The sequence below is a fragment of the Bipolaris maydis genome (genome assembly GCF_028858645.1).
Source record: "Bipolaris maydis strain C4 unplaced genomic scaffold PSV08scaffold_2, whole genome shotgun sequence".
NCBI lineage: Eukaryota > Fungi > Ascomycota > Dothideomycetes > Pleosporales > Pleosporaceae > Bipolaris > Bipolaris maydis.
Window position 1 is genome coordinate 1,502,979 of NW_027093858.1, and position 22,517 is coordinate 1,525,495.

At 50.7% G+C, this 22,517-nt stretch overlaps 9 protein-coding genes across 9 annotated transcripts; 3 read left to right on the forward strand and 6 right to left on the reverse strand.

Moving 5' to 3' along the window:
• Positions 1–1,715: 1,715 nt before the first annotated feature.
• On the forward strand, positions 1,716–2,840 carry PSV08DRAFT_398869 (cytochrome b5). The gene is made up of 5 exons (XM_014229101.2): positions 1,716–1,864; positions 1,941–1,978; positions 2,047–2,104; positions 2,162–2,671; positions 2,743–2,840. Exons 1-4 carry the CDS (start codon positions 1,753–1,755, stop codon positions 2,341–2,343), a joined length of 390 nt encoding a protein of 129 aa, XP_014084576.1. The 5' UTR covers positions 1,716–1,752; the 3' UTR covers positions 2,344–2,671; positions 2,743–2,840.
• Positions 2,568–4,506, reverse strand: PSV08DRAFT_384182 (arginase family-domain-containing protein; the record flags this gene model as incomplete). The annotated part of the gene is made up of 9 exons (XM_014229100.2): positions 4,224–4,506; positions 4,056–4,146; positions 3,627–3,787; positions 3,418–3,571; positions 3,346–3,369; positions 3,277–3,298; positions 2,951–3,219; positions 2,743–2,838; positions 2,568–2,671 (listed from the first exon to the last, which is right to left on the reverse strand). Exons 1-9 carry the CDS (start codon positions 4,476–4,478, stop codon positions 2,568–2,570), a joined length of 1,176 nt encoding a protein of 391 aa, XP_014084575.1. The 5' UTR covers positions 4,479–4,506.
• Positions 4,507–4,746: 240 nt separating this feature from the next.
• On the reverse strand, positions 4,747–5,451 carry PSV08DRAFT_358968 (Endoribonuclease L-PSP/chorismate mutase-like protein). The gene is made up of 2 exons (XM_014229099.2): positions 5,167–5,451; positions 4,747–5,071 (listed from the first exon to the last, which is right to left on the reverse strand). Exons 1-2 carry the CDS (start codon positions 5,401–5,403, stop codon positions 4,859–4,861), a joined length of 450 nt encoding a protein of 149 aa, XP_014084574.1. The 5' UTR covers positions 5,404–5,451; the 3' UTR covers positions 4,747–4,858.
• A 337-nt stretch (positions 5,452–5,788) lies between these two features.
• Positions 5,789–7,002, reverse strand: PSV08DRAFT_358969 (Endonuclease/exonuclease/phosphatase; the record flags this gene model as incomplete). The annotated part of the gene is made up of 2 exons (XM_014229098.2): positions 6,859–7,002; positions 5,789–6,646 (listed from the first exon to the last, which is right to left on the reverse strand). The coding sequence occupies exons 1-2, from the start codon at positions 6,964–6,966 to the stop codon at positions 5,789–5,791; spliced, it is 966 nt and encodes a 321-aa protein (XP_014084573.2). The 5' UTR covers positions 6,967–7,002.
• Positions 7,003–7,400: 398 nt separating this feature from the next.
• On the forward strand, positions 7,401–8,756 carry PSV08DRAFT_215717 (uncharacterized protein; the record flags this gene model as incomplete). Its single annotated transcript, XM_014229097.1, has 2 exons — positions 7,401–8,218; positions 8,274–8,756. 2 exons carry the CDS (start codon positions 7,401–7,403, stop codon positions 8,596–8,598), a joined length of 1,143 nt encoding a protein of 380 aa, XP_014084572.1. The 3' UTR covers positions 8,599–8,756.
• Positions 8,757–8,828: 72 nt separating this feature from the next.
• On the reverse strand, positions 8,829–12,323 carry PSV08DRAFT_215722 (107-domain-containing protein). The gene is made up of 4 exons (XM_014229096.1): positions 12,183–12,323; positions 9,877–12,103; positions 9,484–9,823; positions 8,829–9,429 (listed from the first exon to the last, which is right to left on the reverse strand). Exons 1-4 carry the CDS (start codon positions 12,228–12,230, stop codon positions 8,955–8,957), a joined length of 3,090 nt encoding a protein of 1,029 aa, XP_014084571.1. The 5' UTR covers positions 12,231–12,323; the 3' UTR covers positions 8,829–8,954.
• Positions 12,324–13,436: 1,113 nt separating this feature from the next.
• Positions 13,437–14,481, forward strand: PSV08DRAFT_265961 (ubiquitin-related domain-containing protein). The gene is made up of 3 exons (XM_014229094.2): positions 13,437–13,554; positions 13,673–13,980; positions 14,151–14,481. Exons 2-3 carry the CDS (start codon positions 13,744–13,746, stop codon positions 14,208–14,210), a joined length of 297 nt encoding a protein of 98 aa, XP_014084569.1. The 5' UTR covers positions 13,437–13,554; positions 13,673–13,743; the 3' UTR covers positions 14,211–14,481.
• Positions 14,482–14,709: 228 nt separating this feature from the next.
• PSV08DRAFT_398874 (uncharacterized protein) lies at positions 14,710–15,856 on the reverse strand. Its single transcript, XM_014229093.2, has 2 exons — positions 15,497–15,856; positions 14,710–15,413 (listed from the first exon to the last, which is right to left on the reverse strand). Exons 1-2 carry the CDS (start codon positions 15,528–15,530, stop codon positions 14,827–14,829), a joined length of 621 nt encoding a protein of 206 aa, XP_014084568.1. The 5' UTR covers positions 15,531–15,856; the 3' UTR covers positions 14,710–14,826.
• A 1,684-nt stretch (positions 15,857–17,540) lies between these two features.
• Positions 17,541–20,968, reverse strand: PSV08DRAFT_407243 (uncharacterized protein; the record flags this gene model as incomplete). Its single annotated transcript, XM_014229092.1, has 2 exons — positions 17,541–20,662; positions 20,719–20,968. The coding sequence occupies 2 exons, from the start codon at positions 20,966–20,968 to the stop codon at positions 17,541–17,543; spliced, it is 3,372 nt and encodes a 1,123-aa protein (XP_014084567.1).
• Between the last annotated feature and the right edge of the window lie 1,549 nt (positions 20,969–22,517).

The following is a 22,517-nucleotide window of genomic DNA, read 5'->3' on the forward strand; positions in this document are numbered from 1 at the left end:
AAATTTCGTTTTGATCTCGAATGTATGTAACACTATTAGGTAGAGGGACAAGGGCGTGGATGTAGTCTAGAGACTTGTGTCATCTGCGATATAGAAGAACTAAGTGATTGTTTTTGAGAAACTTCCAGAAGAGCTTAGAAGTATTACTTGGTCTGAATCAAAATATGAAGGTTCGTGGTGAAGCGGCCAAGATTTGCCCCTTAGATACGCCACAAGGTGAGTAATACAGTAGTTGCTGTACTGCCAAGAAGAATCTACCTCCATATCTAATACGCAGCTGTCGGCAGAATATGCCAAGTTCCTTGGTTGTGGAACGATTTCTTGTCGCCTGGTTGCCGTTTTCGTTCGTCATAGGCCACGAGCTATCTTTGTGCAATCATGCATCTAGAAGGACCGTGCTCCTCAAATGTTGTAAAGTGAGAGAACACAGCGGCCCACAACTACAGCTTCAGGAATTTTCGTCACTATCTCAAGCTAAAAGTTAAAGGTATCTTGGAAGGGCTTAAGAAGTGCAGGAATTGAAGATATTCAACAGTGAGCCAGTATGTCAGCGTTGTGAACTCCAAGGATCTAACGGGATCAGAAAGACATCAGACAAGCAATCTACTACCTTCATGATGTCTATCGGCGATTGGGCTAGGGGGGCTTACAACCTGGCCCCACTGCTGCAGTTCCCTGCTGCTCAATTTCGACTCCATTTCTTGGTTCACACAGCCAAATGTACCAGGCGAGTGCATTGATGCAGACCAGTGCATATAAAGAGTTGCAAATGGCGCCAGAAGTACGATGCTCACATTTCCCCGCATTATCCGCATCTTGCTCAGACTCGGTACCCTAGCTACCTGTCACGAATACAGCAAGACCACGTGTCTCTATCGTCTTTGTACTTACTGTACCGCAGAAGCATCTCGCACGTAAGTAGCTTCAGCTCATCACCACATAGCAGCTAATCAGAGGTATAGCTCTCGTTCCCCTTTCCAAGCTCCGATTGTCAATCAACATAAAAAAATGTGCTCTTACAACAAAATCACCTTCTTCTGCAAACACTTTGAGTACCGAGTTGCGAAGCATTGCCATTTTGCACGAAATGACCCCGGCCACCAATGCTTTGGCGCATGGAGCGTCAAACGTGAATGGGATGAGCCTCAAGAACTTTGCAAAGACTGCGTAAGGCAGCAAATATATCTCCAGATGACATGTGACGCTCAGTCGACGTATGGCGTTAGCAGCAGAAAGTGAGGCCCTGTTTTAACACAGTCGTGTATTTTCTGGGAGGTTTTATGGGGATTCTGTAACAGACTTTAATGTTTCTTCGTCCGATTGGATGATGTTAGTATTCTGTCCTAGCGATATAACATGGGCGCATAGCCATGGCTTTCGGCGAATGACTGGGTTACGACTTTGGAGGCTGGGATTCATTGTATAGGATTTATTTTGCATGTACATACGGCTCGATATTAGGTAAAGGTACGATCATTGTAGTAGATCGAATAATGAACAACACAGCCCGCTTCACTAGCAGAAAAACAGATGGCGAATGCCCGAGAATCAGTCTGGAAACCAGCCTCACAACTGCAACGACAAATAGGAAGCCGAGCAAAAAGTGGTGCAATGAAGTCGCAACAACACTAACCTAGAACGGTTTGGCGTGCCACCCCACTTCACACGCCTCGGCCAGCATCGCGACTTGAAGGTCCCTGGGTCACTTCCTCGCTATTCCCACACCTGCACTGACCTTTGAATCGCCCCATCATGTCCGACACCGCTGAACCTAAGAAGGAGAAGTTTGCTCCAAAGGAGCCTGTTACGCTGAACCCTCCCAAAGATGACATCATCGAGCGGGATTATCTGGCAAAGTGCGATGGTAGGCTGCTCTCCAAATGACTTCCGTCTGGCTTCTTTTTTTAAAGGAATATCGGGATAACTAACAATAAGTCTAGGTACAAACGAAGGATACCCGACATTGGTTGCTATCAAGGTAAATTATTGAACCCATCATCGAGATGTTATCCCGAAGCACGTGCAGCCAAGCTAACAGTGATCTAGGGCGATGTCTTCGATGTGAGCGGCAAGGAGACATATGCGCCTGGAAAGGGCTACCATGGTCTGTTAACCCAGAAATCATCTTTCATTACCTTGTATAGCTGACAACTGATCCCAGTCTTTGCGGGCAAGGAGCCCAACCGTGCTCTTGGCCTGTCTTCTCTCAAGCCAGAGGATTGTATATCCGACTACTCCGGGTTGTCTGAGAAAGAGCTGGGAGTTTTGAATGACTGGCACACGTTTTTCAGCAAGCGGTACAATATTGTGGGACGACTACAGGCGGAAAACGCGAATCTGTAGAAAAGGTTCGTTTTCTCAATATCGATTCACACATGTTATGCAGCAGAGAAGGTCTTCTATCTACACTTTGGATATCTCAGAATTATACATACTTGTTCAAAGTATCTCTGGCTTCAAAGCTTGGTCTCTCAACATCCATGTTTGTACTTGATTACATCATAATTTGATATCACATCACACAAAATTTTACACAGCTCCCACACAAACTATCATGCTCCTATCTTTCAAGCTGGCGCTTTCACCATCAGCCCAATAAGGGATTGTACAACCTCTGCAGCTGCCAATATTGTTGTCTCGCCGGCATTGTCGTATACAGGAGCAACTTCAACTAAAAGACCAAGGTGGTTAGAATTTAGTCGTTTTGAACAGCGGGGATCATGAATACAACAGGGTACATACCAACATCAGCGCCGATTACATCCAGTCCTTCAAGACCATCCAAGATAGAGAGTAACTCGCGTGTGCTCCAGCCACCAACCTCGGCAGTTCCCGTGGCTGTAGTGTACGTCAGTCACACTGTTCAACGTTCAGTTGCTGGCCACGACCTATTCTGACATTGTAACAATGCAAGTGTCGTACCGCGCAGTGATATCAGGTCAGAACTCACCAGGAGCAAAGGCCGGGTCCAGCACATCTATATCAACACTGATGTACACCTTGCTACCCCCCACTCGTGCCTTCAACTTGTCAATAATTCCCAATACACCAATGCGATCAATATCCCGGGCCTTGATCATCTCAAACCCACAGCGAATGTCATTCCGCACATCACCTTTTGGTCGTAAAATTGCTCCTCGGATGCCAGCGTGGATCGATGTATTCCGGATTAAGCCTTCCTCGTGTGCGATGTGCAGAAACGTTCCGTGGTTGACGCCACTGTGATGTTCGTCTTTAGTGAGTCGTGCACGGAAACAGGGTTGGAGCTAGACTTACGCGTAGTGGGATATGCCTCCGCCTATCATACATTAGCAAGTCATTGCACACAAAGAATATCAAGCTTACCCAACACCTTTGGATCCCAAGTGTCTGTCAAACGGTCAGCGGAAACCAGCTACAAAGACTGGTCTGACGTACCTAAATGGCTGTCGAAATGTATCACACTGACTTGACCCCAGTGGTGATGGGCTGATCGTAGCGCAGGCAGTGTGGTAGTATGATCGCCTCCTAGGGTAATAATCTTCGGTGTACGCCCATGCTCGCTTGAGTTGGTCTTTCTGGAAGAGACGATCTTGAAGCCAACAGTTAGTCAAAGTCTCGACTAGAATTAGAGTTAGGCTACGAACCTCGTGGGATTTATCAAGCTGCTTCAGAGCTACTGTGTTGTCCTGTTTTATTTCTGAGTCAATCTTGTGTTTGGTGTTGTACACGGGTAGCATTACCAAGAAAGTCAATGGAGCGTCACCGCAGTCGACTATTTTGGCCCAGTCGAAGAAGACGTTTTCTCCTGTTTGGAGTTAATCTCAATCCATTTCCAGAATGTAAATGGGTTCAAAAAAAAATTAAGAAGGGAAAACAAGGCGACGCTGAGATGGCGGTTTTCAACAGCCAAATGTTACACGAGTGCTGCTGATTCGAGCACGATCCATTGCGACTGTTACTCGCGGTGGCCTTGTTACGTGCGCCACTTTCACAGATAATAGCTCTTACGTCCGAATCCCACGCTCTAGGAAACAACTGTTTCACCAAAAAGCTTTCACGGCATCTCCACTTACCAGTATAAACGCTCCACAAGGGACCTATCCGACGTGATCCAGCTCGAATGCCACTCGGGCCAAAGCGCGCTCCCGGACGAGCGGTTACAGCCTACCAGCCATCAGCATCCACCTCATTCACACCTTTTTCGTATATAATATTTGCACTCTTGACAATACGCGACTTACAGTGTCGAATGGCGCACCAAGGATAGCAATGTCAAACGGCTCAACATCGTCTCCTTCAGGCGCGAGACAATGCACATATGGCAGGTGAGCATATGTCGTTAGCCCTGCAAACTTTGCTTGAGTGACATCAGATTCGAATAGTTCCTGAGGAATAACCTGCTGAGATGCATATCCTGAGACGGGGGGAAAAGTGATTTCCCGGGTGTACGCTACGGTGAGAAACGGCGCGATGGATAGCAATGATACAAGCGCCATGGTGGAAACAAGATGCTGTTAGGGGAATTGGTGCGAAGCAAAGAACGTCATGTAGAGCTGTGGTGTATCTATGTACTGTGCCTCTATGCTGCTTGTAGCCAATAGCGATAAGGAGCATTCCATTCTCGAACGGGAAGGTACTGCCGACCCGAGTTTCCCCTCACGGCAACCGACTGCTAGCCGCGTCTTGCGTTCAAGGGACGGATCATCATCCTTGTAGATACTCCACGATATCCTCGATTGCATGCCACGTCTTCTGTCTCTTATCTGTCACAAAATACCCCCAGATTTCATTAGCAAGTGTGATTAACTACTCGCTTGGTCATAGCCAAGAAAACGGTTATACTACTACGTGATATTGGGGTTTGAATCGAAGTGTTTCAACGGCTAGTCATCGCCGTGACTTCACACTCATACAACAATTTCCCCAACGCCAGACTCGCAACACCAACAACTGTATCCGGGGGCCGATGTCCATCTGCATTTTTATCCATGAATTCCATCCATTCCTCGCCCCAGCCTCGCTCCACAACGTCCTTTGCATCTTGCTCTTTGTCGCCCGTTTCTTTAACAATATAGTGCCGGACGAAAACCTAGAATTGAAAATATGGTCAGCAATGTGCCCATGAATTCCCCTGTACAGTAACTTCATGCTCCCCAAGTTGCGTCAAGGTCTCGGAGGGCGTACAATGTCTCGTGGTGTTGCACCAGCAGCTTCTAAGCACTTGTGAATGCTTTCATAGGCAGCTTTTGCTTGTGCCTTGATACCAGAAGGCACTGTGCCATCTTTTTGTAGGCCTGTTTGGCCGGCGAGCGTGACCAAAGCAGATGAAGCTACTATGGGAGTGACGCAAACTTGAGAGTAGGTAGGTGGTGGCTCTACCACAGAAGGTGGATTGAATGCATTGGGCTTGTTGGACGCCATGATGAGATTGTCATTTATGTGATGGCATGAATGCGTGGACTGGTAGTTACTCCCTACTGCGAGTCTTGCTATGAAGCCATGCCTCGGCATGAGGGGTACGTTCGCTTCCACCTGACGTCATCAATCAATACTTACTTGATAGGTTGATATCTACCTGTTCCGCGTCCAGCGTATCGTCTGATTGTTCTTTGAAAAGGTAACGCAGACTATGCTTTAACTTATGAGTATTGGACATTAACAACCTAACTATCTCTATGAGACAGTTGCCATTGACTTCAGGTATCGCAACCTTTACCAAATGTCTCAAGGAAATTTCACATCCTCTGCCCGCCTCGATACAAGCCGCATACTATGTCCTTTTACTTACTCAATCTTCAAGCACACATCATTCTGACTGTGCTCGATCTTCATCCCATCTAACCTCGCACGAAACACCAAAACGGTCGCTAAAATGCACCTTTTCAATCAGTTCTATTCCACCAACTGACATTTTCTCGCCATAAATTTCCACTTCACTTGTTTGCAGGATGTGCATGGCTGAAGGGGTAAGATTGAAAAGAGCAACCTTGTCGAACCGGTTTGGTGGGAAGACATGTTCACCGTATACACCCCAAGTGTGACCTGCGTCGTTTGGATGAAGGCATGTCCATGCATCGGTAAGATCGTAGGTACGCACAAGGTCATCATCTTCTGGGAGAACAGGACTGAAGTCGCCGGCGACGATGCCGCGGCCAGCTGTACTCAGGTACGATGAGCAAATGGAAAGTTGATATGGCCTGAGTGACGGATTAATTGGCAAGGAATCCAAGTGGACGTTGATAAGTCGGATACGGGTGGAACCTCTACCAGAGGTGTTGTTGGTTGAAGAGTTAAAGATCATGTCGCAGCACAGAGCGTCTCGTATGAAACGACTTGGTAGTGAAATCCTCCAGAGGGCGCCTAGCAGAATACCATGTGTGGCTACCCAGCCCCTGGAAACTAGGGTGACACTGATGAACTTTTGAATCCTAAAAGCGGAGTGATCGACATTGCTTGTGTACCAATTTCGCTGGATCCAGGGATCTTCGAGTAGTTCTGTAAGCGCTTTCTTTGATACTTCTTGTAGGAAAATAACCTTTGCTGCTCCGGTAGTTTTGATAACTTCCAGCAGTGCGGACATGCGAGATCTTGGTAATGGCGCATCCGCATTTACGTTCCAACTCACGAGGCGGAATGAACCCTTCCATTGGTGTCGGATACCAGGCTGACAAGTTATCTCAGTAAAAAATGGCATCCATCGGTCTTGATCAAAGATGTGCCACTTTTGGAAGCTAGGCGCTGCAGTAGTTGTTGGTAAAGGTGTCTATTGCCACCATGACATGACGTTGGTGCGTATTTGTGATAACATGGCGAAATTGAATTTGTGGTGGTTGCCAAAGGTTTTAGAACATAAAAGGGTGGTTATTTCGTTGTTACCATACTGGCAAAGTGAGGTAAAGCCAAATCTGTCGTGGCAGTCGTGAAAGCAATAGCGGCCTTGGATACATTTTCGCCAATCGTAATGAAGCCATTATACAGTACCATTGTTGCCTATCACAAGCCAGTGGTGAAACTGTACACACCACCTATACAGTACCCAAGCACATAGGCTATATATGGTACATGGATACATCACCGCCCCGCCTTTCAGCTTGGACCAATAGTGACATCACCACCAACCTTCACGCGACATCACCTCAACGCAAACCGATCCACAGACCCAATGAATACCAGAACTTGTCCATACACAAGCCACTGCATGATTGGATCATAGCACCTACGCAATGGATGCAACCAAAGCCATTCCATCAGCACCCGGACGAATAAGAAGCATCATGCCGCGCACCCGCCTCCATCGCAAATGCGGGGAAACGCTTCATCCAGAAAAGCGATGATATAACCGCATGCTCGCCCGCGACAAATCTGCATGGTAGCACACTGAAACTTGCTCCAAGTCTCATTCCCCCCTCCCCCAAACAATGGCGTCCAGCTGGTTCAGTAGCAGCGCCTCCTCAAAAGAGGCACTTTCAGACCCGCCCGACGTCCGCATCCAAGTCGCCGACCAACGCCCCCACGATTTCTACCTGCAGCCCAGCTCCGGACTGAGTCCCGCGACGAATTCTTCCAATCTACCCAAGATTGCGATCGATAGAACGCACTCCAAGACACACGTGTATAGTGCGTCGCTCTTCGATGTCGGGATCCTGAAAGATACGCTTGTTCCTTCTTTCTCGCTGCATGCGGGTTTGGCGGTGCTGGCGTATGGAGCTGCGCGGTATACGGATCGGGTTGAGGCAAAGGATTGGCTGTGGCCTAGTGGACAGGTTGTCAATGCATGGTGGTCGGCTGTCGGCCGGCGTATAGCTGCTGGGTACACTGTCTCGCAGGCTTTTAGTCGGTTGTCATGGCATGAGCGGGTTATGCTCACTGGAGTCACGCTATGGGGTGGACGCCTCTTTTACCGTATTGCGAGGCGGTCTATCCAGCGGGGCGAAGACGATCCGCGGTATGTTGAGGTGAAACAGGAGGACGGGTTCTGGAATGCTGCGCTTTTCAAGGTGTTTATTCCCGAGGCGTTCTTTCAGATGCTCATCAGTTTGCCGTTTACTGCCCCTTTTCGTCATGAAGGCGCGGTCATGACGGGTTATCATCCGCTTGTTCAGATGCTGGCTGTTGGCTTGTTTTCGTCTGGGTTGGCACTTGAAAGCATTGCAGACTACCAGCTTGACCAGTACAAGGCCGAGGGCAACAAGGGAATTCTGCGTGAAGGTGTCTGGAGCATTGTCCGTAACCCCAAGTATGTTATTTCTGATCCCCCATGTACGTTTTAACCCTTTCTAATCTTATTCCAGTTACCTCGGTGACGCACTAGTCCACATCTCCTTCATCGTTATGCTATACGGCTCCGATATGCTCGCACCCATCGAACTCCTAGGCCCCGCAGCAAACTACGCCTTCCTCCGCTTCTTCGGCGGCGATGCGCAAAAGGAGCAGCACCAACAACGCAGATACTCTGCTTCGTCTCCGGAAAAACTTCGTGAATTGGAAAAGTTCCGCGCGGAGAAGAACGCGTTTTGGCCTAGTGTCGATGAGCTGAAGAATAAGTGGCTGTGGACTGTGCTGGGATTCGGTGGTTTGGGCATTGCTACTGAACAGTTACTGAGAGCATTCCACTAGGTGTCAATAGTCGTCATAAATACGACAAGGGAATGTATGGGGTGTACAAGGTACATATCGCTCTCTTTCTATTCTTTCATAAACATTTCTTACTCCTGTAGGATTTGCAACAATCTCTTTCATTTGTTTACGATTCAATAATACAATTTGGCAGGAATCTCCCTAGTGAGTATTTTTCATACCTGAACATTTACGTTATGTAACGTTTGAATACAATTAGCCGCGTTACGATATCATATAGTTAGTGCTTCTATAGATGTGCTCTTCATGCAGACTATAGCTAGCGCAAAACCAGAAGAAAAAAAAGTATATTACACATGCAGTAGTCATTTTCTCTCCATTTCTCTGCACGCGCGCTATCTAGCACCCAAATCCCATATTCTCAGCGTCTCTCCCTTGCCTCCTCGCTTCTTGTTGCCCTTCTCCTTGCCACCCTCGGTGAGCTTCAACATGCACTTGGATACGCCAGCCAAACACTCCAATACCTCACTCATCCTGCCAGTCTCTAGTAGACAGCGTTGCAGCCACTCGTTACTCTTATCAGCTATGACAACAGCAACCTCCATGGCCTTGATAGCGGGGTCCTTGTTCAAGAACCACGATGCAGACTGGAGAACGGAGAGATAGGCAAGAATGATGTCGGGAATGTAGGCTTTGAGGAGATCCCACGTTTGCTCTGTCAAGTAGTGAGAGTCGGCGGTGGAATAGAGAGAGATCGAGGGTAGGAGTGTGTCAAAGATGGTGGAAATGGAGTCCAGAAGAGCCTTCGTATGTTGAGTGTCTGGTTTTGCCTTCGCACCGGTGGTCTCTTTCTGACGGTCGGCACGGATCCTGAATTGTTTGTTAGCTGGTATAAAATCAGGTACATAAAGAGCGGAGACTGACTGTATGAGTGCTTGCTCCTCCTCGCGCCATTCGCGGAAAAGGATGAGTAGGCGAACGATTTGCTGGAGGTTGTAGTATGGCAAGCTGGCTTGGCGCAATTGCATCACCAATTCCCTGTGCTGGTTGGCATCAGGCAGTTGTGAAATAGGAATCGCAGAAGCTCGTGCGGCGGCTGAGAGACTGTCCCGATGCTCATGGAGTTGACGCTCATCTTGTTCTTCTGCTCCAGGAGTCATCAAATCGAAAGGATAGCCAGTAAGGGCTTCTGTACGTGACAGCGAGAGAGACTCGACGCTGAGATCATTAATGACCTTCTCGGCAGCAGCTAAGCGACCGTTGACTAGAGTAGATGTTAGCTAACGAGCGACATCAAAGCTTGTAGACAGTACTTACGAAGGAAGATGGTCAGCGCATTGTTGAGGTGCTCAAATGTGTGTTCGTAATCTCTGCCAATATAGTTGTACCATTGCAAGGCATCAACAATAATCTCATCTTGCTCGCTGATTTGCTCGCCATCGAATGACCGCTTTATACGTACACCAGGCCACAGGACTTGCTCATGAGGTACGCTGACCTGCTCCAAGATTTTGAAACGCTTGATGGGGTTTGTGATGACAGTAATGCCCGCACTGTTGAAGTGGGTGAATCCACTATCCCGTGCAGCAAACGTAAAGCTCTGAGACACGACCTGGATAACATCGAGTCGATATGATTCCATCAGCGCAACGCAGTGCCGTTGCTCAGTGCTGTTCTTGATGTCGGGAAGGACGCGTGCTAGGGTATATGCCGCACGCTCTTCGATCAGCTGCGCCGCGTAAAGCGGGATGGCATCAAAACGGTGAGTAAGGCGCAGGAACTCAATGTAGGCAGCGATGACATTGTCCATGGTTAGGAACTGTTTGTCTTGTTGTGTATCGTCAAAGAGCGTATGAAGTCCATTACGGAGGACAATGAAGATGTGCACCAAGATTCGAAAAGCGTGGGGATCTTTGACAAGGTTCTGGTAGTATCGCTCTGCTTCAAAGGTCCGGTACTCTCCTGCTGGTATAGGCGATCGGTCTTCCTCTGGCGAATCTGGGTGTATGATAAGGCTGTGAGGTCGTTTGTCTTGAGCAAACATATCCGCTAAGGCCATGCCAACTTTCAGCATCAGGTCGTCAGCATCTCTGCCGATAAGCGCGCCTTGAATGAGCTTAATCGGTGATATAGCTTGGCTAGCAGTACTCCTCTGTTGCTTTAATATGCCAATGACCTTCTCAGGCGAAGCCTCCCAATCTCCAATGTTGGCTACAGCATCCTGGAACAGGAACTTCTGGGTTAGGCTCTCAGTCACCTTGGTAGGATAGTTCTTTTGGAGGTACATATCGAACCGGGAAAGAAGGAGGGCGTTGTAATGGGCATAAAGATGGTCGTCCCAAGATCGACAGACTGCTTGCACTTGCTTCAAGTCTCCACTCAACAGGCCGTATACTGCGCCCTCGTAAGGTATCCGTGCCCCCCTCGCAGCATAGAAACACATGCGGCGGAACAGATAGCCAACAGTTGGCCCGGCAACATTAGGACCACCTTCAGGATGACTCTCATATGCTGCTCCAATGCTGACTCCGCGCCAGGATTCGTTTCGTTCGTAGCACCAGTCAACAATGGTTGTCCACGGCAGTCCACGGCGCATCATCTCGTATGCAACCATCCAAAGGGAACGCTCGTAGTACTCGTCGTTCTTTTCAAGCGCACGTTTCTGCCTGGAGGGAGCATCTGGGTCGAGCTGTGTTACAAGGTTCGCGGTCTTGTCCGAGGTCTGGATGTTTGTGCTGCCGGGCTTTAATGGCTGTTCGGCACCCTCCATACGCTTCGCCTGCTTAATCTTCGCCTTGGTGTCAAGCCAGCCACTTGTCCATGTATGCGCGCCCTTGCCCGAATGCTCCTCGAGTGCTGCGGTGATGGCCTTGACGTCGCTTTCGCTGTCTCGTGCAGTCTGCTCTAACCAACGAAGGACAAGAGCCTTCTCTTTCGCCTGGTCATCCTCCAGTATGAACCGGTCCCAAATCTCGCTATTCTTGCAGTACCGTGCAGTGCCTCCAGCAGTCTCCAAACGCGCCTTCTTTTCTGCAGCTACATCGGTATCGGGATCAGGGTGGTAGTGTTCAATGACAAGCTTGAGTAGTTTCCATGTCGCAAGCTCGGCCTGCCATTCTCGAAGCTCCTGGACGTTCGCGGAAACAGGGGCGGTGTTGTTCTCAATCGACGAATTGATGGATTGGGATGACTGAGCGAAGAGACTCTGAGGCGCATTCTCCGACGCATCTGCCATGCTCTGTATCTGCCGCCGGATAGTTTTGCTTAGACTGCCCTTGTTCTCTGCTTCGGTTGTTCGCTTCAGCTCCTTGACATGAGATTCTGCGACATCCTGGAATTTGCCCACCAACTTGACCGTGGTGTGATATTTGGCCCTCTTGGAGTCGTTTCCGTGCGTGTGCCAGTGGTCGACTCGCTCTGCAAACTTCTCGACCTCCTTGCCCACGCGGTCGGCCATTGCGCGCAGTGGTTGGAGCGGGTCGTTTGAGGTGGTGCCATTTGTTGGTCGGGAAGCGCCAAACAAAAGCGCATTACTATTCGGTGACTGAATGCAGTGTCAGCCACCATCGGATATATCCATGTGTGTCGTCGCGGGCGAGGCTGGAAGCTCTTTGATGACTTACCTGTGCTGCAGTCGACTGCGACTGGCGCGAGAAGGGTCGTAACGCCATGTTGGGGGTAGAGGAAGGGAGTGTAGGAGACGGCAGACGACAAGGAGATGGGGCGACTCTAGGCCGGGGTAGTCAGAGACTTGTCAATGGGTTGCTGAGGGCCTGGGATGGCCGTGGTTGAGCGTCCTAAGCCCGTCACAAAACAGAAGTCGCGCCCGGACGTGCCTGGCGGGTTAGCGTGTTGCCAAGGACGGCGCGCGCTAATGCAAAAGTACAAAAACCTCGTCGGCGATGCGCTCCGCTGCTCTTCTTTTCTTTACAATGTTTATAACCTATACATGTGCTACTATAGAGTCTCGTCGGAAATTTGTCAGTGTTCTACGACGCGCTCATGCCATGTTAGAGAAACACACTTCCTGGTAAAACCGCCTGGACTTTTTCGGAAGTTTGATGGTGCGGACAAGAAAGAAAGTGTTACATGCCCTTTTCCCAGGGACGACTGGCTGTGGTTCTTATTGAGGGAACTAATCATACAAAGCCATATCCGGCGGCGATTAAGACTGCATGCTATGAGATGCCTTTGGCGCGTTGTTGCATCTTGAGCCTGCATTCATTCTGTTAGCCTAGCAGCGACATGCCGTCAAACTTAAGCCATACTTCAAAAGCGAGTATTTCGGACAGCTCACGGTGCTTGCATTCTCGCCCTGTCTTTCGTAAAAGGCATTGCAGCATTCATACAATGCGTCCACCTGAGGCTTGTCAACCCTTGTTCTGCAGGTTACTGTACTGTTGTTGCTTCGGCTAAGGCGAACCAACCTCTTTTCTGCACTTTTCTTCGTTGTAGTTGTTCTTTTGTATGCAATCTACCACTTAGCTTCACAAACGCACCACATTTGCTGCATGACATACTTTGAATTGCACATGCCCGTGGATGACAAGGAGGGTCTGTCTGCAAATCCCTTTCCATTTCTCCCTGTGGTTTTGTCAGTGCGACTCTTCCAACCCAGTGCTTTCATCGTGACATCATAACCATACCATGGTGAATCTGCCCCAAAGGACCACCAAACTGTCAAGCCTGATGTACTGGGAGACGGCAATTACGAGGCAGGAGGCGATTATGTAAAGGACAAAGTCAGGCGACCCTAGTTTTGCGGATAAGGTAGATGGGCAAGGTGAGGCCGGAGGCTAGAAACGGCCAAAGCTTGGTGAGCGAGACCCCCACTATTTCCGAGGTGCTCACACCTCAGTCTTGCGCCTGGATCCTTCACAATCGTCTTTTCACGCGTTGCCACCGCTGCTGTAGTCCTATCCGACGCGTTTGCTCGCCCTCACTAGACGCTTCCATCACCCGCCGTGATTTGCAACACCGCCCGCCGGTATTAAGGTACGACTATCTCCGCACCACACATGGCAGCCTCGTCCCGCGCGGCAAATCGTGCCCTCCTCCTTCACCTCCCGCTCCACCTCCCACTCAACCCACGGCTGACCTTCCCACTTAAAAGCCTCCAGTCTGCTCCTCCTGCAACACAGCATCACAGTCGCACAACTAACAGCCACCACCACCACTACCAACATGTCGGAGAACGGTTCCCCCAACAACGTGCAGCAGAAGCCCGAGGACGGCGGCCAGAGCGAACACCTGAACATCAAGGTCACGGACAACAACAACGAGGTCTTTTTCAAGATCAAGCGCACCACGGCCCTCGGCAAGCTCATGAACGCCTTCTGCGACCGCCAGGGCAAGAACATTTCCAGCGTCCGATTTCTCTTCGACGGCCAGCGTGTCACTGCCCAGGACAACCCAGATACGGTACGTAGCCAACTTCTTTTTTTCGCCGCCCTCCGCCCTTCCACCGCCGCCAATCCTTTTTTGTTTTACTCCCTTCTTCTTTTTTTCGCGGGGTACATTGGCCGTTAGCCTAACAACACACACACACATATACACGCACGCACGCACACAGATGGACTAACACGGCATAGCTTGACATGCAGGATGGCGACACCCTCGAGGTCCACCAGGAGCAGATTGGCGGATGCTGACCAGCACCATTAACAACATGGCTTTGTCTGGAGCTTTGATCTGCCCTGAATAACCGGCGGCCACATGACTGACTGTCTATACCTCCCACATCAGCCCAACCCCACTAGCCGACCTTGCGACTTGCCCGAGCCGTACAAAGACATGATTGATTTGCGCGAAAGCGTGGCGGAAACAGTTGACCTTGTCCTTTTCTTCCTTTTTCGCACTTTTTCCTTTTTATTTTGCTGTCAGATATGGATATCACGGATTTTCTGGCGTCATGGTACTACCAAGCTCCGTCTTTGGGCGGTCCCCTCTTGATGTTCTTCATTCAGGTAGTAGCGGCAGCGGGTAGGGGTGCGTGTGTGTAGATGCACTTTAACGCGGGAGATGATTTGAAATTCACTACATTTACTGTTCTTCCATCAGGCCCTTGTATGCATTGGGAAACCCTTCACTTGCTGTGCAATCATACAATCGAATATCGTGACCTGATGACGCAAGTCTGCCTACAAAGAAAAAAAAAGCAAAAGGTCAATTGTACATGCCTGTAAATATTATATTTATATACAAAACGACGAGGCTTCATACTTGTCCTTCAAACGTCTAGATGATACGACCACTCCATTTCTCCTCTTAATCATCCCAAACAGCCTTCTTCCTCGCCTCTCTCGCTTCGGCCTCCCTCTTCTCCCTCTCCTTCTCCTCCGCCCGTCTCTTCCTCTCCTTCTCCCTCATAACCCGATCATACTCCCTCTCCTCCTCCGTCCTCCTCGGCGCCCGTACCCCCAACGCCCCCGCAATCATCCTCCCCGCCACCGCCGTCGTCTTCTCCGGCCGCTTATCCAGGCTCGCAGGACTATTCCTACTCCGCGGTCCCTCGACCCCAATGCTATACCCCATGCTGTCGCCGTGTGGGTACTCGAATTGCGTGGGCGAGGCCGGAGTCGGGGGTGGGGGGTTGGGCGGCACGTCGGTGTCGTGGGACGTTGTTGTTGAGAGGGGTTTTAGGGCGTCTTGGGGTGAGGATTTGCTACTACCGCCGTCTTGCGATACTTTGCCCCTTTTTTGTATGGAACTGCTGGTTTCTGTTTCGGTGTCTGAGGAACTGAGGGCGTCGTCGTCGTCCCAGCTGTCGGCTACGGGCTTGGATTTGGGTTTCTTGAGCGGTTTCTCGGGGTGTGAGGGCGAGAGCTTGAGGTTGCCAAGGGTTTTTGCGATTTCTGTGGGGGAGAAGGAAGGGTTAGTTTTGTGGTCGTTTTTGTGGAGAGGGGATTTAGGGAGGGGGGCGGTGACGGATGCATACCTTCTTCGCTGGGTGTTTTGTGGATGGGCGCCATGTTCGTTTTTGGATATTCCGTTGTCAATTGCCCCCGTTGCTGGTGTCCACACAAGTATTTGTAAGGGTGTTTCGATCGTCTGAGGCTCCCTTTTTTTCAAGGGTTTCGTAGAGTCAAAGCAACCACACCAGTCCTTTGTCTGGTACTCTATTCCAAATTGCTTGGAAAGCTGCGGGGAGAAGGTTTCGTTTGGTGGCTTTCCTAGCGGCTGGAGATGGAAACTTTAATTCAGGTAGTTTGAGAACGACGATTCAGTCGACTCTATTAGAGTGATAGGGATAAAAGAAAATCACTCAAATCGCACTGAGTCGGGGATGTGAGAGTTGGTGTTCGGAGAATTGATGCACCAAGGGTTTGTTTAAGTTTGTCTGCAAAGGTAAAGTAAAGTCAAAAAGTCAAAGAGAAAGAGAGAAACACGCGAAATAAGTACCACTCAAGAAACTCGCAATACACAAGCTTCCCACCTAGCAAGGGCGCGGGGAGAGGCTGGGCGGGGCGGGCGGAGGGAGACGCACGCAACCTCGAACCTTGGTTTTCCCTGCTTTGAGGTTCCGGTCGAGAAACAAATTCCCCCCACCTTTTGGCTTGGACTGTGGGGAAAGGGCGCGCGTCACCCCATGAGCACATACACAAACGTTGTTCATTACGTCTGCGCCTCATCTCCCCGTACCTTTCCGATCAATGCCATCGTTTCCATGCATAGTAGCGGACCCACCTTTTTATTCTTTTCTTGTTGCTACCCAGAGTTCTAGAATCAATCGTTCTTTGCCTTTTCACAACATGTTCGGGGGAAACTTTTTGGTTTCACTTCTCAGAAAGAGTTTCCAGGATTTTTTTCGGCTAGAGGATGATCGAAGATGGGAAGTATTGTACTCTTCACACTTGCTGTCCAATTGACTGAAACTCGGTGTTGCATTGTATAGAAAATGCTAGGAAGATGGTGGAAATGTTCTATACATAGCTACACATATATCTATATCTCTTCTTTTATCCGCTATAGGCAATCTCGCCGCGATGCGATAGCATGATCATGCAACTTTTGTGAAGCTGTCAATACATGCGCAATTTTTAGCTACAATCGTTTCTTACATTTCTTATGCATATACGTGTGGCGATATGCCCCAAGTATTGCCTGTTCAGCCACACCTGCAAAATCCCAATAGAAAAATTGTGGGCGCGCACGACCAAATGTGTTGCGTGTTTCCTTTTAGCAATAGTTCTAGACACTTGTATTCCATCGAGCCAGACCCGTGGAAACTGATCGTTACCGCTTTCGCAATGTGTGATTCGTCATGGTGAGATCTTAGGTCTGAAAAGATCTTCAGGGACTTGTGGAGCGGTAGATCGGCGGATATGGACATGCGCAGGTCTGGGTCGTGTGTTCTAGCTGATCCCTAGTTTGTGTCAGGTGATCCATGGAGGACAGATAACTCTATTTTAAGGTGCTTCTAGATTGTTCATTTCACTGGTTGTATGGTATAAATGGATACATGCGAGACGGACCGAGAAGTCCTTAGGGGAATGGGCATGGTAATGAGCGAAGAAATGCGTACATCGCAGTCTTCGAACAAAAACAGTCACGACAGTACTAACAATGTCAAAGAAAAGTAGTGTTAGCAGGATAGCTGCACGCACTACAGATGACCACCATGATTTCTACTGGCTACTCTCAATATCTCTCTTATCAAGGACCAAAATTTTGTGCAAGCCGCGCATATGAATGCATAGGCAGCAAGTATATTAGACTAAGCAATTACAAATCGTGAGGCCAATGCAAAATACGCTATGACGATACAAGAAAAGCAGACCAGAACCCAGAGGACTACGATGTCCAAATCTGATAAAGAAACGCCTCTGATTAGACATAAACATCCATTGGGCATGTTTCCCAGAAGCAGAATACCAAACCACCCCGAAAAAAAGGCCATGGGCCTTGTAAATGCGCAGATAACACCGGATATGCAAATGCAAGCGACTGCATCATGTCGTGTCATGCCTCTCCATACTGGCTCACGTACTGGAATCAACTCTATCTCCAGACCCCTCGCCACGCTTACTGAGTTTCTTCTTCGCTTTTCCCTTCTTCTTACTCATAGGTTCACTGGGTGGGGAATGCGTTCCCCGACTGCCCCCTTGGCTCTCCCCTTGCTTCAAGCCCTTGACCTCCTGGAGCATGTCACGGAAGCCTTCCTCCAGTGTCGTCATTCGTGCGAGCATAATTCTGCTCATACGGTTCGAGTCCGAGTCATTGTCGCTACCCTTTTGCTTCTCGCGCGCCTTCATCCTAGCAGCCATTTCGAATTGCGTTGTAAAAGATGCAGGCAGTCCGCTGAGGTTGCCAAAATTAGGATTTAGCGCATTGTCTCCAATGTCCGACGCTAGGTCCAAGGCAATTGCGCTGAAAGACGGCTCACGCGTCAAGTTGTCGTTTAAGAGCAAATTAGCCGAATTCCTCCGTGGTGGCATGATCGCACGAGGTCGAGTGCCGGGAGCGGGAGTAGGCAGTACCCGCTTAGGTGTACGTGCACCCGTCCCGCTTGAACCCTCCAAACGACCTGGGGTGGCTGTTCCGGTGGCAGTTCCACTGCGATTGCCGGTCTTGGGCCGTTTTTCGGGTGATACTGCACGAGATGTGCTCATCGTGTCTTTGATGGGACTGAACAGGATCGTGCTCGTAGATGTATTTCGATTGTGCGTTGGTTTCAACCGCTTCTTGCCAGGCGACATTGGCTTGCTCTCCCTGAAACTAGACTCTGATGGCTCAATTGCAATCCCTGAAGAGCGCGTCTGCGTCCGCTGAACGCCAGTCATGGGCGTACGGAAAAATTCATCCTCGGAAGACTCGTATCCAGTCTGAGGCCTCTTACTCTCTTTTGGACTAGGCTCATGTCGAGGAGTAACGTTTTGGTCGGTGCTGGCTTGATCATCTTCATCATCTCCATCGGCATCGGTTTGCTGTGGCGCTTCCTCCATGGCTGCCTTGTCAACTTCGGGTTCCGACTCTTCGGCGATGGGACCAGTGAGAGGTGTCACAAGCTCATCTGGGTCTGACACAACAGCCCTTGCGGCAGCAAGTGGATGCTTTCGCCTTTGCTGACCGGAAGTTCTGCTCCTTCGCAAATAGGGTCGCTGACGACCCTCAAGCCGATCCAGCACTGATCGTGAATCATCCTGAGGTGGCGTGTTTTCATCGTCGTTACCCATCTTTCTCATCCAGTCCGACACGACGTTACCAGAATTCCTTCTCGGGGTTGGGTACCTAGGAGTGGGCTGGAAGCTAGGGTCGAGATAGGGCCTACGAAACACTTCTTCCAACGCCTGGTCCTTCTGGAACGTGGTAACAGAAGGCTCACGCAAGCGGGGGCTGAACAAATCTACAGGGCCACGAATGCTAAACGCTGGCACGGGGGCTTTTGAATCTGCCCGTCCTCGCCTCTCGACAAGATCAGTCGGGCCATATGCAAGATGCGACAGAATAAGGCGCTCGTAGACGAAGATGACGAAAAGAATGGGAAGATGCGTCACCTTGATGATGAACCGGTTCATGCGTAGAAATTTTTTGAACGGCATCGTGTACTTGAGTGGAATCAATAGCCATCCGATGATGTTAGTGGGTGGAATGTAGGAAAACAGTGCATCCGACTTGACCATGGAAATCGTGTTTACGGCGAACAGGAATTGATGCTCCTCATCAGCATTCTTGACGACGGCCATGAACGAGTTTGTCAAGACTGTGATGAGGATGGTCACAACAAGGAAATGACAGATGAAGAGGAACAAGGCAAGCAGGGTCTTGCCAAGAAAGTTCATATCTCCCCAGAGGTCCCAGGCGGCAGGGCTGAATCCCATGACGAGCTGGAAGATTGCATATGCAGCATTTGAGGGGCCCAGATCTCGCTTGAAAGCCAAGCTAAAGGCAACAAAGAAACCACTGCAGCTGATGATGATCAGTACAAGCAGCGCAACCAAGTCAACAGCCATCATCTTGAAGGCAATTAGTAGCTGAGAAAAGTAGCGGTAGTGGTCCAGGGCGGAGAAGAGTCGGGGAAATAGCAAGACTGCCGTAGACCCCAGTACGTCATATGCCATGGCTGCAACTCTGGTGCTGCTGACGTCTGGCATGAGGATACCATATAGACGCAGAATATAGTATGCCATGAACATGAGCAGAATGCCTAGATCAAAGGCATTCCACACACTCATAATGTACAGACCAAAACCCTGTTCTGAAAAGCCCACCACCTCATCGAGCATGTAACCGGCGCTCCAAAACCAAAAGAGTACCTCGAGTCCAGTGATGTCGTCGGACTTTTGCGAGAGTACGGCGAGAAACAGGCCCAGCATAATAGCAAAGGAGAGAGTCGAAAACAGATTGCGGTAGCGAGGAACTCGCAAGCGGGAGAGTTTGAAGAGTGATGCATCGTGGGGATCGTATAGCGTCACGGTTCGTCGAAGAATTGTAGCGGGCTGGGTCAGAGGAGGGGAGGGCTTGGTGGGTGGCGCACGGCGAGAGGGACCTGTTCTTGGCGAGGCGGCGCCAGAGGCATTGGAGCTGCGCGCCTGGGGGGAGTCGGGCTTCCGGTGCAGGCTATCGGCAGTAGAGTGGAAGACGATGGTGCCTGCCCAAATAGCCTCGAGCTGGCGCACAACAAGCGGATGAGCGAGAAACTTCTTTGCCTGAGCGCGAATGGCAATTTCGAGGGTCGAGATGCGCGCAGAACGATGCGCCTGTCTCGACCAATTTCGGCTGCCTGGGGTCATGTTGCCGCGTGCTGGCATGGCCAAGCCCTGCAAGGGATCGAAATCATAGGAGAGCGCATCAATCAGCTCGCGGGTTGAAAACTCCTTGAGCAGCCTCACGGCCAGCAGCTCGCATATCAGGGCACGGGTCTTGCTAACGCCCACGTTACCAGGGTTCTCCTCGCCCTCCTTCTTGAACTGCAGACAATTTGCGAGGAGGCAGTAGAGCAGTCCGCGCGAGAACTGGTCGGAACGAAGTTGCTGTTGGATGGGCTTGACGAGGAATTGTGAGACTTGGGGCGAGCGCAGTTGGTCCCAGGAGAGCGTCGTTTCACATCGCTGGACGAGGATGATGCGGATGGCGTGCGTGGTGTTGTAAATGGGTATGCGATCTGTATGGGGGTGTCAGGAGATGAGAACATGAGCGGCATCTAGACGGTGCGCCTACCCAAGATTTCGGGGGAGAAGACTGGGAGCAAAGGCCCATCGCGCTGGCGGCGCTGAGGCCGATGCTGATGCTCGTCCTCGTCCTCATACTCGTCGTCGTCGGCGTCGAAATGGGCTACCGCGCCCGGGTCGTGGTCGGCCTGGTCCGACTCGTCGCCATTGTGGCGGCGGCGGTACCTGTCGATTGCGGCGAGCAGTGGTGTCGTCTCTGAGGGCCGGCGTGACTTTGAGGCGAAGAATGAGGAGAACATGGAGAGGGCCTCTTGTCTCCAGGGCAGCGGCGTCTGTCGTCAAAGTCGGAGCAGACTGAGGGGAGATAGGAGGGAGGGCGGGAGAGATGCCGGGGCTCGGTGGGTGGAGATGCTAGGCCAGGTTTCACCACGGGGTGGGAAATGAAGCACAGAAGAGGGCGATAAAAGCGCTCTTGCCCATTTTCGTGCCGCACATGGTCCACTGCCCAGATTAAGGCCGTCATGCGGCATCGTGCCGTCGAGGCATCATGAGGAAGGGTGAGACGCGACCGCCATGTTGCCTCGTCCATGTCCACACACGGCTATCCAGCCAATCGCCGGCGGCGCGCACCACATGCAGCCAGGGCCTGCGAGCGTGGGCGGCGCCGAGGGCATACACAGACAGGCGCAAATGCGACCACGGCCTGCTCCACTACACCTCTTTTCCTTTTCGCCCCTCGTCATCGACACCGGATGCCTGCATGGGGGATGGCTTATCGCTCAAGTGGCGCGTACATCTGGGGTGCAGCATGCGCGCGCCCTCCACGGCCTACTCTACTTGGACGTTAAAACACCTCAGATCTTCACATGCTGGGATTCTTGCTTTGCGCTGTGCCAATGCCAACCACTAGGCGCAAACACGCAATAGGACCCCGATGCCTCGCTCCCGCTGGGCTCAGCCGCAAGCCACGGAATGCAAATGCTTCTGTCCTGCCAAATTGGACAGATGGCCATGGGGGTGCCGTCATATGCCCCGCGCGGTCTGCGGGCATCTAGACGACGGCTTCCAAGATGCTGCGACGGGGCTCACTGCCCACTACCACGCCGACGCGAGAGCCCTGCATGTTCCCTCGACAAGGACGACAACTAGATCTGTCTATTCCTAGCAATAGCGATTGCCCATGTACGATATCCCATTTGTCACCCTCCCGCTATCGGGCTTTGCGCGCGGCCATCGACGGTCTACTTACTACTTCCAATGCCCATGCCTGCTCCCTCACCCACCCACGCTGACAAAAAAATGCCGCTGCGCGTGAAAAAAAGAACCGACGACGGTGATGTCGTGCTGCAGCTGAACCGTTGGATCCTGCGCGCATCATCGACTCCACTGCACCCCCCGATCTTCGTCATTGGCAGTGCTGGCGAGACTGGCGACTTGGGGTGCACACCGCCCTGCCACACCCCTGCGATCCCTTGCATCCAGCACGATGCGTATAGCGTCTCTGTCCGTGTCCGAGTAGGCGCAGATCCTGCTTGAATACAGCAGGATATGCTTGTTTGCCAGCCTGCTGCATGACCACATACGTACGTACATATTTATCTCGCCCTCAGTACTTCGCGCCGAGGCACACCGTAGATGAAAATCCATCATCCGAACATACATCGGCCATGAGGGGCAGTCGGCGCTCTGCCCTCTCTGCTACTTATCGATAAGCCTGTGTCACGTGCACTCTTTGTTGACCTTTGACTTCTCAACGTGTATCCCCCTAGCCCAGAGACATGGAGCTAGGACGTTTGCGTATGTCAAGGCTGGCTCGGCATCAAATCATGACATTCCGTTTGGGTAGAG